Here is a 17,619-nt window from a genome sequence, read left to right as displayed (position 1 = left end):
GAAATACCTAATACTAGGGAGCGTACACTTAAGATGAGAGGGGGTAAGTTCAAAGGAGATGTGAGAGGTAAGTTGTTTACACAGTAGTAGGTGTCTGGAATATGCTGTCAGGGGTAGTGATGGAAGCAGATTCAATAGGAGCATTTAAGAGGCTTTGAGGTGACCACATAAATGCAAGGAATAGAGGGATGTGGACCAAAGGCAGGCAAAAGGGATTAGATTGATTTAGCATTATGTTCAGCACAACATTATGGGTTGAAGGGCCTATTCCTGTGCTGTACTGTTCTATATTCTAATCATTTTAAAATACAGCAGTTATCCCCCATTTCCAGGCCACCGTCACAAAGACAGGCTAACTGATCATTATCACATTACTCTTTGTGGAAGTTGGTGAGTGCAAGTTTCCTACATGAGACCAGTGACTACATTTCAAAAAATACTTCATTGGCTATAAAGTAGTTTGAGACTTCCAGTGGTCATGACAAGTGCTATATAAATGCAAGTTCTTTCCTTTTTTGAATACTAAGGAGACAAATTAGTTTGGGGCTTTTCATTGTGTCCATTTTAATTTAAACAAAGTAGCTGCAAAACACAATGGTTTTCTCAAGGTTTCTGCAGCTCTTCCACTGTATGAGCAACATCCAGTGGAAATTCATTCCCTATCTTATAGGGTTAAAACAACACTTTGCTTCTACTTCTGTGGCAAAAATTGAGTGTACAGTTCTCTGGACACAATTGGCTGCCTAGCTGGGCTTTTGTCCGCATGGCTATTATATTTCCCCGAATATTTTGGGGAATTTTACGACCCACAATGCCATTAAGAAGGGAATTCCACGATTTTAACCCAGCAACTGCAAAGGAACAATGATATATGCCCAAGTCAGGACGATGAGTGGCTTGGAGGGGAACTGGCAGGGAGATTCCATGTATCTGTTGCCCTTGTCCATCTAGATGGAAGTGGTTGTGTGTTTGGAAGATGTTGTCTAAGGATCGCTGGTGAATTGCTGCAGTGCATCTTGTAGATAATACACACTGCTACCACTGAGTATCGATGCTAAAGGGAGTGGATGTTTGCAGATATGGTGCCAATCAAGTGGGCTGCTTTGTCCTGGATGATATTAAACTTCTTGTGAAGTTGGAGCTGCACCCATCCTGGCAAATGGGGAGTATTCCATCATACTTTTGACTTGTGCTTGTAGATGGTGGTTAGGCTTTGGGGAGTCAGCCCCTGACCTTCTTTATAGCCACTGTGTTTATGTGATGAGTCCAGTTGAGTTTCTGGTCAATGGTAATCCCATAGATTTTGTTATTTTGAATCTACACGTGCAAAACCCACAACTCCAAATATAGTTAGGACATCACAGTTTGGAAAAAAGAATCTCTGAATTTTTGATATATAAAATATGTAGAAGTAAGGCTATGGTAAACAAAAGAAATATATTTCATTTTAAGGAAGCAGGATCAACATCAAACACCTCCAGGTCTCTCACACACATGGTGTTAGATGCAAAGTAAAGATCTTCCCACAATGTTCTGATAAGGGTTGCAACAGCAAGTGCACCTGTCTTCTTGCTGCAACATTTCTCTTCCTTAAGTCCATCCCATAGTTTCCCTAGTGTGTTGGGAGATGGTTAGTAAGTGGAACTAATGCCCACTCAAAAAATGGTTGCTTAAACCAGAAGAACCTGCCTGAATTCAAACAGCGGAAATGGTAAACTTGAGTGCTGGAGGCAAAAAATCTCATTCACTGAACCACTCATCCATCTCCTCAAGTGATTACCCTTTGCAAGTGTCTTAGCAATGTGCATAAGAAAAGTATTCTGTGTGGAGGACATTATGACTTTATGCAATCTGTATTTTAGCTAACGTGCTATTTCTAACACAAATTACTGGATAGCAATCAGGAGCAAGACTGTGGCTAATTTTAATTTTCCCCACTATGAGCTGAGAATAACTGTAATTTCTTGACTACCAGTGTAGCATAGACTAGGAACTTGTCTTGGGATCTTCTGTTCTGTATAGTCTTATACTGCATCTTTAGTCAATTGAGGAGGAAGATGTATTTTTAGTCATTATAAAACCAAAATGAGCTAATGCTTGGACATTTTTCCCAAGGTGAATAGTATCTCAGTGTTGGATGATAGTAAATGGAGCTTCAATATTGAAATAAAGATGCAAGACCTTGCAACTGCTTGATGGTTAGCCTGAAATCAGTTGTTGGGAAAAGGCTTGAGAGCATTCTATAGGATGCTTTAAGTAAATATTTAAAAGTAGAGTTATCACTGCAACTATGAACAAGTTAGTTTAAGAAATCATTAAATCATGTCTTACAAAGTTACCAGGATCTTTAGAAAACTTCCAAGTTTGGTATGGAGGCAATCAGCCACTGTTGGAACACCACAGCAGTGGGTGGGGGAGGTATCGACAAGTGAATCTTTCAGAATCTGTGTCATTGAGGAGGTCCATTTTCGAGCCTGAAAAGAGCTCCCAGACATCCGTCCTTTTTTTTCAGGAGGTCTATCTTCTTTCTTCAATAGTGAGGCAACGATGTTGGGCACCTTTTAAATATGGTGCCCAGGTACGACAGCAGACTATTCACTATCAGGCCTGTCCCACCACAGAAAATGTCCGGTTGTATAATGAATTAAGCTGGGGCAAGAGTAAATAAAGAATTAATGTTTCAGAACACCAAAATCAGCTGGAATCAAGGCACTCACATTCTGAAGATAAGCAGTGAATTAACAGAAACTGCATGTTGTTCCTCAAGAGCAGGTAAAATCATAGAAGGAAGCCATTTGGTCCATTGCGCCTGTACCAATACCAATCCCACCCAGGTCCTATCCCTGCAACCCCATATAATTACCCTACTCACCCCCGACTCTAAGGGTCTGATTTTACCATTGGACGAGTGTGAAAATGTGTTAAAGTCAGGTGTGAGCATAATGCAGTCCGCGCAGATTGCCACTTTACCAAAATCCGGGAATGCCACAATCCAATTTGGGCCCAAAACGGACGCAGAGGCGATTTAAATGCATTTGCATGTATTTAAATTGAATTAATGAACTGCCTGTTCATCTTTATCAGCATTTCCCCCTTTACCACCGCGTTTGCCAATCCGGAACCGTGCCATGATGGACCTGCAAAATAAAAGTCTGAATTTGGTGCTCCAACTTCTGAAGAGCACGTTCAGAGCTTCCGATGACTCTCTGGCTCAAGTCTGTGACGGGGGCGGGGGGTGGGGGAAGGAGGGAAGTGGGTCAGATCATTCTCTGGTTGGGGGGGAGGAGGGGATTGAGGCCAGATTGTTGTCAGGGAATGGGGGGGGGGGGTGGAGCCGAGGAGGGAGGCGGGTAAGCTGTATCTCGGGGGTGGGGTGGGGGGGGCCTGATCGCTCACTGATTTGGGGGGGGGGGGACAGATAGATTTCTGAAGAGGAGGGCAGATGGATCTTTGGTGGGGGGATAGGAGGGTCCACTGCCACTCTGTGGGCAATCGGTGGGGAGGGGGGCAGAGATGGTGATCGGTCTGTATCGGTGGGGGTGGATAAGGGGGACAGTGATGTGACTGGGTAGTGGGGTGGATTGATAAGCGGGACAGCAATGTGTGTGGGTAGTGGGGGGAGGTGGATAAGGGGGACAGTGATGTCTACGGGGACCATTGCTCCCTCATTTCACTCCCGGGCTGCCTTTTCTGCTTTCTGCGGCCGGGAGGCGATTTGACACGGGCACGCTTTTGCAAATTTTCTTTCCAACTACGCATGTGCGGTTCAGAGCTCTGATCGTTCTGGCTGTGCTAAGCCCTGCCCACAGTGTGAATGGGACTGGAGATGGCTGAGTGTGTATGGAGGCGCCTGAGAGCAGATTTCTAAGTCAGATCTGCATTATGCTCAGATTCAGCACTTGGAATGAAAATGGTAAAATCGGGCCCTAAGAGTCAATTTGGGATGGCTAATCAATCTAACCTGCACATCTTTGGACTGTGGGAGGAAACCAGAACATCTGGAGGAAACCCATACAGACATGGGGAGAACATACAAACTCCACTCCGAGGCTGTAATAGAACCCAGTCCCTGGCACTGTGAGGCAGCAGTGAGGACTTTTGCAGAAATGGCTGCTAACAGTTACTACTTTTGGAAATCTTTGCAGTTCACAAACTACTAAACATAATCAGGCTATTCCTCAGTGGAGTGCCAGAAACTTGTTGGTCCTGCCCTCTTTCACTCCTGCACATTGATTCTGAGAAATACTTGCCCCCGTACGCAGTGTGAATTCTTTGCGAGATTGCTTCTCCAGTGAGGAGGAGAGGAAAGGGAAGAGATCAGTTGTCCAGGGGCAGGAGCGATATGATTAGGGGGGTGGAGATGAAGCTGCGGAGGAGTGAGGGCTGCAGAGGGGAGAAAACAACAGACAGTCTGATGTAGGCCAAACATGTTTACAGGATCTGAATCTTTTATCTTCAGATAACAGAGCGACAGTGTTTCTTTATTAACATCACAAGGAGGCTAACATTAACACCGCAATGAAGTTACTGTGAAAATCCCCTAGGTGTCACACTCCGGTGCCTGTTCAGGTACACTGAGGGAGAATTTAGCATGACCGATGCACCTAACCAGCACGTCTTTCAGACCTGTGGGAGGAAACTGGAGCACCTGGATGAAAACCACGCAGACAAGGGGAGAATGTGCAGACTCCACACTGACCCAAGCCAGGAATTGAACCCAGGCCCCTGGATCCGTGAGGCAGCAGTGCTAACCACTGTGTCCCCAAGCTGCCCCCTGTTTCCAGAGATGTCGCCTTTCGTGAGCCACTGTCACATCCCTCTGTGACGTGCTTACTCCTGAGATAACTTCCAATTGTGTGGATGGTCACTTGATGCCTGTGGCAAGAGGCCTGCTGAATGCATTCATCTGAGTCATTTCAGGCTACCTGTAGAGATCAGAATTGCATCACCCAGCCTGCAGCATATCACTGCACAGATGCCATGTTTTGTTATGTCCAGTAACTCATTTCCTGCATTCATAGAATCATAGAAACCATGCAGTGCAGAAGGAGGCCATTCAGCCCATTGAGTCTGCACTGACCACAATCCCACCCAGGCCCTACCCCCATATCCCTACATATTTACCTGCTAATCCCTTTAACCTATGCATCTCACGACTTTAAGGGGCAAGTTTTAGCACAGCCAATCAACCTAACCCTCACATCTTTGGACTGAGATGAAACCAGAGCACCTGGAGGAAACCCATGCAGACACAAGGAGAATGTGCAAACTCCACACAGACAGTGACCCAAGCCGGGAATCAAACCCAGGTCCCTGGAACTGTGAAGCAGTTGTGTTAACGCTGTACTACCATGCAGCCCATAATTGCTGGGGTCAGTGATGAGGTTCAGATGCCTTGACCGATCAGGTTGATTGCTCCAATATCCCAGCAAGAGTATCCCTCGTGACCGTTGCCTGTTTTATGGTACACAACCTGGCCACTCAGACAGGGGAACCCCTTTCAGAGGAGACGTTGAAGAGACAAGTGGTCCTCTGATGAGTCAGAGGAAGGGGAGAGTGAGTCGCACTAGGCAGATGTACAAGCCGCTCCCAGAGAGGGTCTGGATAGCTGTATGACACTGGAGGCTCTGTCTATGTGACAATTCCAATTGATGAGTCTCCCCAACAATATCAGCTTCAAGACCAGCGGTTCATTATTTGTGCTTGCCTATGTGCTGCAGCTGTATAGGGCATTGGTGAGGCCGCAGCTGGAGTACTGTGTGCAGTTTTGGGCGCCGCACCTGCGCAAGGATATTTTGGCCCTGGAGGGAGTGCAGAGGAGGTTTACTAGGCTGATACCGGAGTTGAGGGGATTGAGCTATGAGGAGAGGCTGAATAAACTAGGCTTGTACTCGTTAGAGTTTAGAAGAATGAGGGGAGATCTCATTGAGACGTATAAGATGATGAATGGGATGGATAGGATAGAGCTGGAGAGACTCTTCCCGCTCAAAACAGACAGTAGGACTAGGGGGCACAGCCTCAAGATAAAGGGGAGGCGGTTTAGAACGGAGTTGAGGAGGAACTTCTTCACTCAAAGGGTGGTGAATCTCTGGAATTCTCTGCCCGTTGAAGTGGTGGAGGCTGCCTCGCTAAATATTTTTAAGAAGCGGCTTGATGGGTTCTTGATAAGAGAGGGGATTAAGGGTTATGGGGAGAGGGCGGGAAAGTGGAACTGAGCCACAACAGATCAGCCATGATCTTATTGAATGGCGGGGCAGGCTCGAGGGGCTAGATGGCCTACTCCTGCTCCTATTTCTTATGTTCTTATGTTCTTATGACATGAAAACCAGTTCCTCATTTGGGCAATTTCAAACAATCAAAAATAGTCAAACATTTTGATGGGCATCATTGCATAATCAGATAAGACCATCAATTGAATCCTTCTCTATACATTCTGATACAATCAATAAACAAGTGCAGCTGAGTAGAATGTGGGAAAATGAATTCATATACAAAATTATTAACAATCAAAATTATTAACAACATACACCCTTGTGCATCCAGGTGTGACACCTGTTTGATTTTGTTGCATATTTTCTCAGTGCTATGGAATGTTGCTCCTCCTTCATTGCTGCAGACGGACTGCTGACCCTTATACCTTGTTGTCTGGGATGACTTTGGCAGCCGTCCTCTCATTGCCTGAGGCTGCGAGTCTCTCACTGCCCGATGTGCTGGCGTCGTCTTCTCAGTGGTGGGATCAGTCAACAATGGCATTCAAAAGTAGCTGTGCCAATGGCTGAGGGGCAAAGGAGAGGCTGTCTCCACCAGAGAAGTGCCCTCCAATGGCATCAGCTGCTTATCAGCCTCCACCGTTTGGCCTTCCTGTTTCCTTGAGAGGAACCAGGTTCTGGATATGACTCCAGACTCCTGCATGGTAGGCTACAGATAAAGTCACATAAAATTGTTGGCATCAATGCACCCCTTCCTGATGAGCTGAACGCATTCTATGCCCGTTTTGAGCAAGAAATCAGTAAGAGCACACGTTTCAGCCTGAAGGCATTGGCCGAACTGGCATCAGAGGTCACTGGCATCAGAGGTCAGACATGAGATCAGCCTTCCGTGGAAAGTGATTGGCCCAGATGCGATACCCGGACGAGCACTCAGATCCTGTGTGGGCCAGCTGGCGGAGGTATTCGCAGACATCTTTAACCTCTCTTTACACCAATCTGAGGTCCCTAGCTGCTTCAAGAAGACAACCATCATTTCTGTACTAAAGAAATTGCCCAGTGGCTCTGAAATCCATCATTATGAAGTGCTTTGACAGGTCAGTCATGACATGAATCAAGTCCAGCCCCCCAGATTGCCTGGATCTACTACAGTAGTAGTATCGCTGCAACAGGTCCACAGCAGACACCATCTCCATGTCCCTACACTTGATCCTGGAACACCTAGAAAACAAAGACACCAATATCAGACACCTACCTGTTGACTACAGCTCAACCTTCAACTGATTCCTACAAAACTCATCTCCAAACTCCGTGGCCTGGGGCTCGGCTTGTCCCTTTGTGATTTGATTCTAGACTTCTTAACCCACAGTCTGCAATCAGCAAGGATAGTCAACAACACCTCCTCCACTATCATCCTCAACACTAGTGCCTCACAAGGCTACATCCTGTTTTTTATCCATCTCAATTTTCAATTTTGCTGATGACATCACGATAAGAATTGGATCTCAAACAATGATGAGATGAGGTACAGGAAAGAGGTAGAGAATCTGGTGAACTAGTCAATGTCAGCAAAATGAAGGAGATAGTAATCGACTTCAGGAAACGTAGTGGAGGACGTGCCCCATCTACATCAATGGGGATGAAGTGGAAATGGTCGAGAGCTTCAAGTTTCTAGCTGCCTAGTTCACCAACAACCTGTCCTGGTCCCTCCACACCAATGCTGTAGTTAAGAAAACCCACCAATGCCTCTACGTTCTCAGAAGGCTAAGGAAATTTGGCATATCCGCTATGACTCTCACCAGTGTTTACAGATGCACCATAGAAAGCATTCTTTCTGGTTGTATTGCAGCTTGGTATGGCTCCTGCTCTGTCCAAGAAACTACAGAAGATTGTGAACGAAGCCCAGTCTATCACACAAACCACTCTCCCATCCATTGACTCTGCCTACACTTCCCACTGCCTCAGAAAAACAGCCAGCATAATCAAGGACCCCAAGCATGCTCTCTTCCAGCTTCTTCTATTGGAGAAAAAATGTACTAAAGTCTGAGGTCACTTAACAATCAATTTAATAACAGCTTTTTCATCAGACTTTTGAATGGACCTACCTCATATTAAATTGATCTTTCTTTACACCCTAGCTATGACTGCAACACTACTTTCTGCACTCTCTCCTTTCCTTCTCAATATACAGTATGCTTTGTCTGTTTAGTGTGCAAGGAACAATATTTTTCACTGTATACTAATATATGCGACAATAATAAAGCAAATCAAATGAGGGTGGACATTCCAATGCCATATTGAGGGAGTGCAGCACTGGTGGAGGTGCTGTCTTTTGGATGAGTCATTTAACCAGGGCCCAGTTCACCTGTTTTGCTGGTTATGAAAAATCTCATGGCACTATTTTGAAGATGTGCAAGGAGATTATCCCTGGTTTCCTAGCCAATAGTCATGTCTCAGTCAACAGCACAAAACTGACTATTTGGGTCATTATTATTACTGTTTGTGGGAGTTTGCTGTGTGCAAATTGGTTGTCATGTTGGCTGCATTACAACGTGACTGCATTTCAAATTATTTCATAATAAAGCCCAGTGAGATGTTAGTGATCTTTTTGCACTCTTCAGTGAATGAAGTACTCCCATTGTATATTTTGTTTGAAGTCTTTTTTCCTGGAACAAAATCAGCATAAATATATGAGCAATTGTGCAGCTGTTATCTGTTAATGAAACACTATAACATTGTACAACATTCCACACAGCACCATGCTTGATTTAAAAAAAATTTTGAGCGTGGATAAGGTAAGATCTCAGTCAATTATCCAGGATAGATCCTCTTGCTAAATAAATTCTGTTCAGGTCTGCTCCTGCAATCAACTGATCTGATTGTGACTTGGGAGTACTGTAGGTGTAATTTTAACCCCTAATAATAGGCAGATTTGGTTAAGATAGGAGGTTAAAATGTAAAATAAAACCTGGAACAGGAACACTACATGCTTAAACCCAGCCCACTCCCAGTTTTATTGAAGGTGGATTAAGGGACAGGTGATTGCTTTGGTTTCAGCTTTGGCAGGAGGTTGCATGCCTCCATTTGTACAGGGTTTCTATTTTCATTGGCTCAATTTCCCTGGGCTTACAAAGTTCAGCAGGTAAAAGGAGGAGGAAAGAAGGACTGGATTCACCCAGCAGGGACCATTACAGCTCTGCTTCTAGGCCAGGAGTGTTTTCCACCTAACATCTTACCCCATTGACAACCCTGTAGTGTCTGATTCAATCCCCGATCAATCCCTGTGAATCAATTTGGCTTTTGGGCGGGGAATTTCTTTTCGGGAAAAAAAGCACATTCTTAAACAACCCAGAAGCTTGGTTAGAACTCTTTTTCCCAACCCTGACTCCTGTAATGAAACCTCATCTCAGGTGAATGTCACCTCTTTGATAAAAGTTGCATTTTGAAAGTCTGGCATCTAACACTGTACCTTTACTAGTTACTCCCCAATGGAAGTCCCTCCAAATACTTATGTTATTTGAAAAAGCCAACCAGACTTTCTTAGTGCAATCTATGTTAAGCACTGTAATTTGTGAAAAGATTCATCAAGCACTAGTTCTTTGGTTTGTTTCTACATTATTTCATAAAATGCATATTTAACTGAATTAGAAGGAAGAAGAAACATATTCATATAAAAATGTCACCACATTGTTTGGGATGCCTTAAAGCACTTGACATATCACAACAATTTATATTTATATATTGTCTTTATATAATAAGACATCACAAGGTGCTTCACAGGAGCATTATAAAAGAAATTCAGACACTGAGCCAGATTAGGAGATACTGAGTCCAATGGCCAGAGGCTTGGTCACATAGTTATGTTTTAAGGTATGCTTTAAAGTAGCAAAGTGAGATGGAGAGTGTAAGGAGGGAATTCCAGAGCTCTCAGGTCCTTGGCTACTGAAGGTGCAGTCAATAAAGGTGGAGCAATTAAAATTGAAGATGCTTAAGAGGTCAGAATTAGATGAGCATAGATACCACAGAGGACTGTGGGGTTGAACAAGATAACTGATGGTGGATGCATGGTGAGGCCATGGAGGTATTTATAAGCAAGCTTAAGAATTTGAAAATCAAAACATTGCTTGATCAGGAACCAGTGTAGATGAGTGATGCAGGGGTGATAGGTGAACGGAGCTTGGTGCGAATTAAGACACAGGTAGCAGAGTTTTGGATGACTTCTGGAATATAGGGAACCAACCAGGAATGGGTTGGAATAGTCAGGTCTAGATGTAACCAAGGAATGAATGATTAGTGTGGCAGCAGATGAGCTAAGATGGAGGGTAATATCGAGTGCTGTTCTGGAGGTGGAAGTGTGCCATTTTAGTGATGGTACAAATATGTGGGTGGGAAATCCTCTCAGGATTCAGGATTGACTTCAGAATTGCAAACAGGGTGATTTGGTCTTGGATTGTTGCAAGGGAGAGGCTTAAACTTGGTAAGTAGGGAATGGAGTTTGGAGTCAAACAGTGATTTCAGTTTTTCCATTGTTTAATCAGAGGAAATTTCTGCTCATCCACTTCTGGACGTCAGGTTAAGCAAGGGATGGCATGGTGTCATAGAGGTTAGCACTGCTGCCTCACAGCACCCAGGACCCAGGTTCAATTCCTGGCATGAGTCACAGGGCCTTGGAATGTGCCAAACTGCAACGCTCAGTTGAGGACAAATCTTTCAACTGGAAGATCAGCAAGTTTCGGGTGGACTAAAGTGTATCCTTTACTGAGCTGATGATCCTCCAGCAGCAGTTGATATTTGTCTCGGTGTGCATCTCTGGAAATGGCCCATAGAGCACAGGGTCCTGTGTCACCGAGCTGCTCGGGACGAACCTCAACAAATACCACTGCATCTCACTCCAGACTTTCTTTGCAAAGGCACATTTCACAAGGAGGTGTGCGACTGTCTCATCATTCCCACAGCCACTTCGAGGATAGTGTGCGGTGATGTTGAGACCTTGAGCGTGCATAAAAGATCTGATGGGGAGTGCTCTTCTCACCACCAGCCAAGCTAGGTCTTGGTGCTTCTTTATGAGTGCTGGTGATGAGGCGTTCTGCCAGATGACACTGACAGTCTGCCCAACAGGATCCGCCACCTCCTTTTCTCTCAAAGCCTCTAGGACATTACATGCTGATCACTGCTTGATCACCATGTAGTCAAAGGTGTGTTTCCAGAAAAATTTCTCCACGAAGGACAGCTGCTGCGGTATGGTCCAACTACTAATACTATGAGATGAACGATCAGTTAACCTATTTGTTTCTATATTGGTTGAAGGAAAAATGTTGCTCAGGACACCAAAGAACTATTCTCTAAATCATGCTGTGTGATTTTTTATGACTCGAAATAACTGAACAGCTTGATTTTACTGAAAAATTCTAAGTGTGAATAAATTTTGTTTCCAATCCATTGCTGTAAAAATATGCTTATAGTTTGTGACAGATGCACTTTGTTGTGATGTTACTAATTTGCCATCTTTGGGTCCTATGCTCACTCTAGTGGTTTGTTTCAGCAGTAGCAGGAGAAATCAGAAACTTCAAAGCAGGGATTTCTCAGCTGAGAAAGTTTTTCTGTGGGGCGAGATATGACATGCATTTGCTAGAAACTCCAAGTGTATTATAAGAACCATATAGAGAGGGTTAATATTCAAAGGACTAATCTGCATAAAGCTAAATGTGCCCATGATCTTTTGTCATAATTTTAGTTATGGTAAAGTAGAGCTGTTAGCTTGCACAATTTTGCAACAACCTGAATGGATCACAGTTTTATAATAAAGATTATCTTGAATAAAGAATGAATGCCATGCAAACTTTGGAATTGGTTGTTCATCTCATTTGCTGCCACAGCTCCAACACGCCCATGCTTCCCCCCCAACAATGAGCACACGCTGCGCTGGGTGCCCCAGGGCGCCCATGCTCCTCTTTGTACTCATGCTGCTTATCATGTTCAGACTGGATGTGTCCTGCACAAAGATAAGTTTAATTTTCCATAAGAATCGTGGCAGAACGGAACAAAAAGAAGATGCTCATGCTTGTTCATGCTGTCTTTTAGTTCTGAGTATAGGGCCCACTTGAATCTCTCCATTTTTCTGTGTAAAAGTTCACCTTTACGAAGTTCAGAGTGGTTAGCAAAGCATTTGGAATCTATTTGATTACAAAGCGAGGGAAGTAATTCTGAACCTTTTACAAAGCTCTTTTAGGCCCCAACTAGAGTTTTACATCTGGTTCTGATCACTACACTTGGAAAGATATGAAGGTCCTTGAGAGGACATTTGTCAGAATTGTTCCAAGGAAAAGGAGTTTCAGTTGCATGCTTAGTTTGGAAAGGCTGGAGTTGTACTTGGAGCAAGGTAAATTGAGCAGAGATTCAATATTGGTCTTCAGGATTATGACATGTGTAGATAAGGTAGACATGCTGATGATAGAAGGACTAGGAGACTCTGATTTAAGATCTTAGCAAGAGATGAAGGGGATATGTGGGGGGAGGGCCCAAGAATCAGTTGTGTGCCGGAGTGAATTTACCGTGGGATCTTCTGATAGTGCCGGCCGTGGCAAATCAGAAACCCCACAGGTGGCTGGCATGAAACTGATTTTCATCCCACTAATGGGATGCAGATGAAGGCTTGATCATAGCATTTTCCCCCACACCATATTCTCCATGATGCTAACAGGAAAACATCCTGGTCCAGAGCATGAAACAACATGGTGTGCGGGTCTTTAGGGCTGTCTCCAGAGTTAGGAACATAGGTCTCCAGTGACATTGGGTCTTGGAATACCAAAGCAGTGGGTGGGGGGCACATCTATTAGGTGGAATTTCCAGCTTCAGTGATATCAAGGAGGTCCTTCTTCTAGCCTCAATGTGTTCCTGGAGAACCATCTTCCTTCCTCAATGAAGGATCAGTGATGTTGAGTATCTTTTAAATATGGTACCTAGATAAGCCTGCCTGCCACAGAAGATGGTGCAAAACCCCATGATGTAAAATTAATTATACTAGAGACAAAAGATATGGTGTGGTTGCCTGTTGCCCTTTGCAGTCAGAAACATTCCCTTCCCTGCACCTGCCATTGGACTTAGTCCCACGTGGGAGAATTCCGCCCGCAATGTGTACACTTAAAGCTTGGTAGGTGAAGATCTCAAGCTCTTAAAGTTCTTTGGAGAGGTAGAGTACCTTTTTATTATTGTCCCTGCATACCTTTGGGAATGGTAAGGTGCCTTTAGAAGTAGTTATGTGCCATTTGAGAGTGGTATGGTTGGGAGCAAGTTTGGCATGAATTGGTATAGGACTATAAAGGGCCATGAAAAAAGGTGGAGGGGCAAGGTTGACATTGGGGCTATGAAAGGCCATGGTCGGGGAGGGGGGGGGGAATCATGTGGTAGCATTAGTTGGCATGGACAGGTAGTGGGGAGCGGGTGTGTCAGGGTTGAGTGGTGAGACCTGCAGGGTTGTGTTTTGTTGTATTATTCATTTTCATTGCCGCGACACAGTGCCAGTGCACCAAAGCCAGCCTTGTGCCCAGACTACTTCCATACTCAGCAGCCTTTGACCTCTTTCCAGAGTCTCTCGTCACAAAAACTGGCCATTTTTACCTGTGCCCCCAGATTTAATATTCGATTTTCCTGGATACTTTTCCTGGATTGGGTTTGTAGGGACGGAAATTGTCCTGACCTGGAAATGAAAATTCAGGCCTATGAAGAACTTTACTCCTGAGTAATTGGATTGTGGTTGGATATAATAGACTGGATTTTGTCAAGTAGCCAAGCAATGAAAAAATAATCATCTAATGTCATCCTTTGACATCACTGTCCAAACCTGCAACCTCTACTACCTAGAAGGACAAGACAGCAGATGCTTAGGAACACCACCAGCTGCTCGTTCCCCTTCAAGTCACACATCATCGTGACTTGAAACTGTTGCTGGATCAAAATCCTGGAACTCCCTCTCTTACAGCACTGTGAGTATCCCTACAATACGTGGACCACAGCAGTTCAAGAAGGTTGTTCACCAGCACCATCTCAGGGACAATTCAGAATGAACAATAAATTAACAATAGTTAACAAGGCCCACATCCCATGAACAAATATAAGTTTTTAAAAATAGTTTAGGAAGGATAAATCATGATGATTCTTCCTTGCATTTCGTCAGTTACACACATAAATACATATTTATGGTACAGCATAAGGCTTACTATAATCCTTGCTTAATAAGGGCTCTGTTATGGTAGGCCTTTGGTTTTGTGAAGTTACTGGTGCAAATTACTTTTAACAATCTTGCCTTGGTAGAGAGATTTGCACAGCAGGAAATGGGAACTCATCAGTCACCGACTAAAGAGTGAAAAGCTAATAAAGTGAGGACCCAGATTATCGTTTAATTACCCGTGACTAATCCTTTAACCCAGGAGCTTTATTTCTGTATTTTTCACAATATAGTACTTAAAATGTTCCTAAAAGGATGGATCATTACCTTCCCATGAATACTCCTGAGAAACAATCCAGTATTGTTTTTCTTTTGAAACTCAGAAGATGTTCGCAGTGTATTGTTATATCTTCTCTACATTAATTAACCTCACCTTGACTTTTCTTCAGGACAAATTACGATACCTTGTTGATGTGTGGTTAAAATGTTAATGAATTCTGGTCACACGCAAGCATTTTGCCACTTGTGGAGTTTGTGTGTACAGGGTATATTTTACCACTCAAAGTAGTATATTCAACCAATTTCAAGCACACTAAGCTGACAATGCAGTAAAAGCAAATGGACTTCAACGTGGAGCCAGTGCTAACTACATATAAGAATTTACTGACAATGCAGTAGTTATATGCACCTCTCTGTCATTGTGACAACCTGAGATGAATTGAAGGCCATTCTTAGCATCTGCATTTACTGCACAACTTTCCAGTTGTCCCTGATACTTGCACTGGTTAATTTGAAACTGACTATCAGCTGAGGAAGCCCCGAGGTTTGACCTTCAATTCAGGAAGTTAACTGAACACAACCTGAGTGATAACAGGGGCTACAATTCAGCACATCTGTAAATGTGAAAGGGTAAAAATTAACAATGGCCCCCACTACGCCTTGCTGTCTCATGATCCTCGATGGAGCTGTGCAAATGCGGAATGATGACTGAATTAAGCATATCTGTGACAGCCTATATAGTTTGATAACCTGTTAACACTGGAGGCCTACACATGAGGAATGTACACTTGGATAAATCATCAAAAGCTCGGTGTGTCTATATAAGAGTACCCCTGCTTTCAGTAAACAAAGGAAGTAATTCGAAGGGACAGGATAAATTACAAATGTTCCTCCATTCAGCCTCTTAGAATGTGTACAGTGTTAACAATATGAACTTGTATGTATAGCTCATATGAATCAGTTTTGTGCAAAGTATTCAAGTCTAGTTAGACTAGCAATTCTCTACAATATAGTGCTGGGTTGAATTATTTTATCCAAATAGCCAAAGTGAAAAAAATGATTATAAGAATATATCATAAAACTGCTTACTTAATCTTTTTCTTTTCTTTTCATAGGTAAGTAAATGAACATTATTATGAGGAACTGAAATGGAAAGATGAGCACCATGTTACAGAAGGTACCTGTTCTGTTTTTCTAGCATACTGAGTTCTGCTCCAAGTAATTACCACTGTTAAGCTGCTGGTTTACCCTGAACTACATCAGGGCAATTTAACTCCGAGGCCCTTTTAGTAGCAGGTCAATATGTGATGTTCCTTTTATATAATTTGTTGGCACACAGTAACGTGACCAATGTCCGCAGCCTTAAATAAAACCATTCTTTTGGAGTTGCAAGACTCAAGAATATAAAGGTTTGTATCGGAGAATGGAGAATGGACCCAGTAGAAATGTTAACAAGAAGATTTGTAACAGGAGAGTTTGAAATTGTTTTAATATGTCTAACCTTGATGTTGCATAGTGTCAAAACTATTGAGTTCTCCAATCTCTACTGTTTTAAATGTGTTGAATTCAGAGTTGTGATGGGCTGTAACACCAATGGGCACTCTTGCTTACGGTACCATGGTACTGGAGTAATTTCTTGATGTCTAGTCATTGCAGCATATGTTTGCCCTCTGGCTATATATAGTGTAGCTGAAGTTCAACCTGAATTGCCCCCAGACTATTCAACTGGAACCTAGATCCAAACTACATTTTGTAGGTGGAAACTTGCCTTAGCTTCTGGTTTCCCAACTTGTACTACAACATGGTCTTGACGAACAGAGATCAGCCTTTTTGCAAGGAGCCTGAACCCAGCCAACTGAAACCAAGCCACAGCACAGTTGAAGCATCACAGCTTGGGCATGTTTAACTTTTTGACCTAGCTCTACGCTCACTCTTGAACATGTTGACTGCAGTATTACAGATGGAGAAATGAGGTAATCTTCGGTCAGATAGAACTCTGTGTACACATCTGCTGCTTTCATTTCTTCATTTTGGTTTGATATATATGATGCTATTATGGCCATGAGGTACCTTCACAAGCAGTTTAAGAACTAATAATATTAAAGATGTGTAAACTGCATAATTTACAGTGTGAGACTGAGTATAGTTTACCTCTAATGATCTAGATTAAATTAAGTGGTTCCTTTTGGCCACTTCCTTGAAGCATGACATTGGCTGGACTTGCACAGTAAGGATTCATTATGCAATCTACGCCTTGGCAGACCATGAGGTGAGCAAGGAGCTGAGGCAGACTTATTACAATTCACTGGCCTGGCAAATCTGTCTGATTGATCTTGGTGTTTATCCCAGGTTAATTTACTGGTTAGTGCTAACCAATGTTACCCAACTGAAGATTAACCTGGGGGGATACAGATGAATGGGGTTAGTGACCATCGTTGAGTGAGAAGTGCCCTGAATCTTTTTCCCAGAACCCAGCTATAGCCCATTTGGCTCCTTGCGTAAAGGGAGTACACAAGGTAAAATTTCCAAAAGGGAATTCCAGGAGTTCAGACTACTTGTTTATGGAGCATCAGCAGACATATTCACCTCTGCAGTTCACCACCTTAGTCCATAGTCCCCATCATGGCCAGTTCTCTGCTGCTTTTCAATGGATTTTGTTAATGCCTGACCAGAATCGCAATTGTAAACTTGTGAAACGCCTGTGATTTTCAGGGCCATTTACTTTAAAATAATTTTAAAATAGAATTTTGATTTTGGGGATATCTTAGCACAGCACATGTCAGCTCATACTCAGTACATTGTGAAATGATCAGATATAATGGGGAATGGATTGGAATAGTATCAATCAAATTTGAGATAACACACGCATCAAGGTCCTCAGATAATTCGGTAGGCTGATGCTATAGATAGTACAGGCCAGGAGGAGCCTGGTTCAGTCCTTGGTCTGTGCCAGGTTTACTGATCTCAACC

General features: G+C 43.3%; 1 protein-coding gene across 1 annotated transcript in view; it reads left to right on the top strand.

Annotated features, from left to right (window-relative positions):
- Window positions 1-17,619, top strand: part of LOC145344555 (ankyrin-2-like) — an 831,416-nt gene that overhangs the window by 216,577 nt on the left and 597,220 nt on the right. Inside the window, exon 2 of the mRNA XM_080191753.1 lies at window positions 15,765-15,826. Coding sequence (XP_080047879.1) covers window positions 15,806-15,826 — 21 coding nt within the window. The 5' untranslated portion in view covers window positions 15,765-15,805. The remainder of the gene's footprint in view (window positions 1-15,764; window positions 15,827-17,619) is intronic.

The sequence above is a fragment of the Carcharhinus amblyrhynchos genome, chromosome 1 (assembly GCF_965287045.1).
Source record: "Carcharhinus amblyrhynchos chromosome 1, sCarAmb.v2.hapA, whole genome shotgun sequence".
Taxonomy (NCBI): Eukaryota; Metazoa; Chordata; class Chondrichthyes; order Carcharhiniformes; family Carcharhinidae; genus Carcharhinus; species Carcharhinus amblyrhynchos.
Note: the sequence above shows the minus strand (reverse complement) of the source record. Positions and strands in the feature narration are given on the sequence as shown.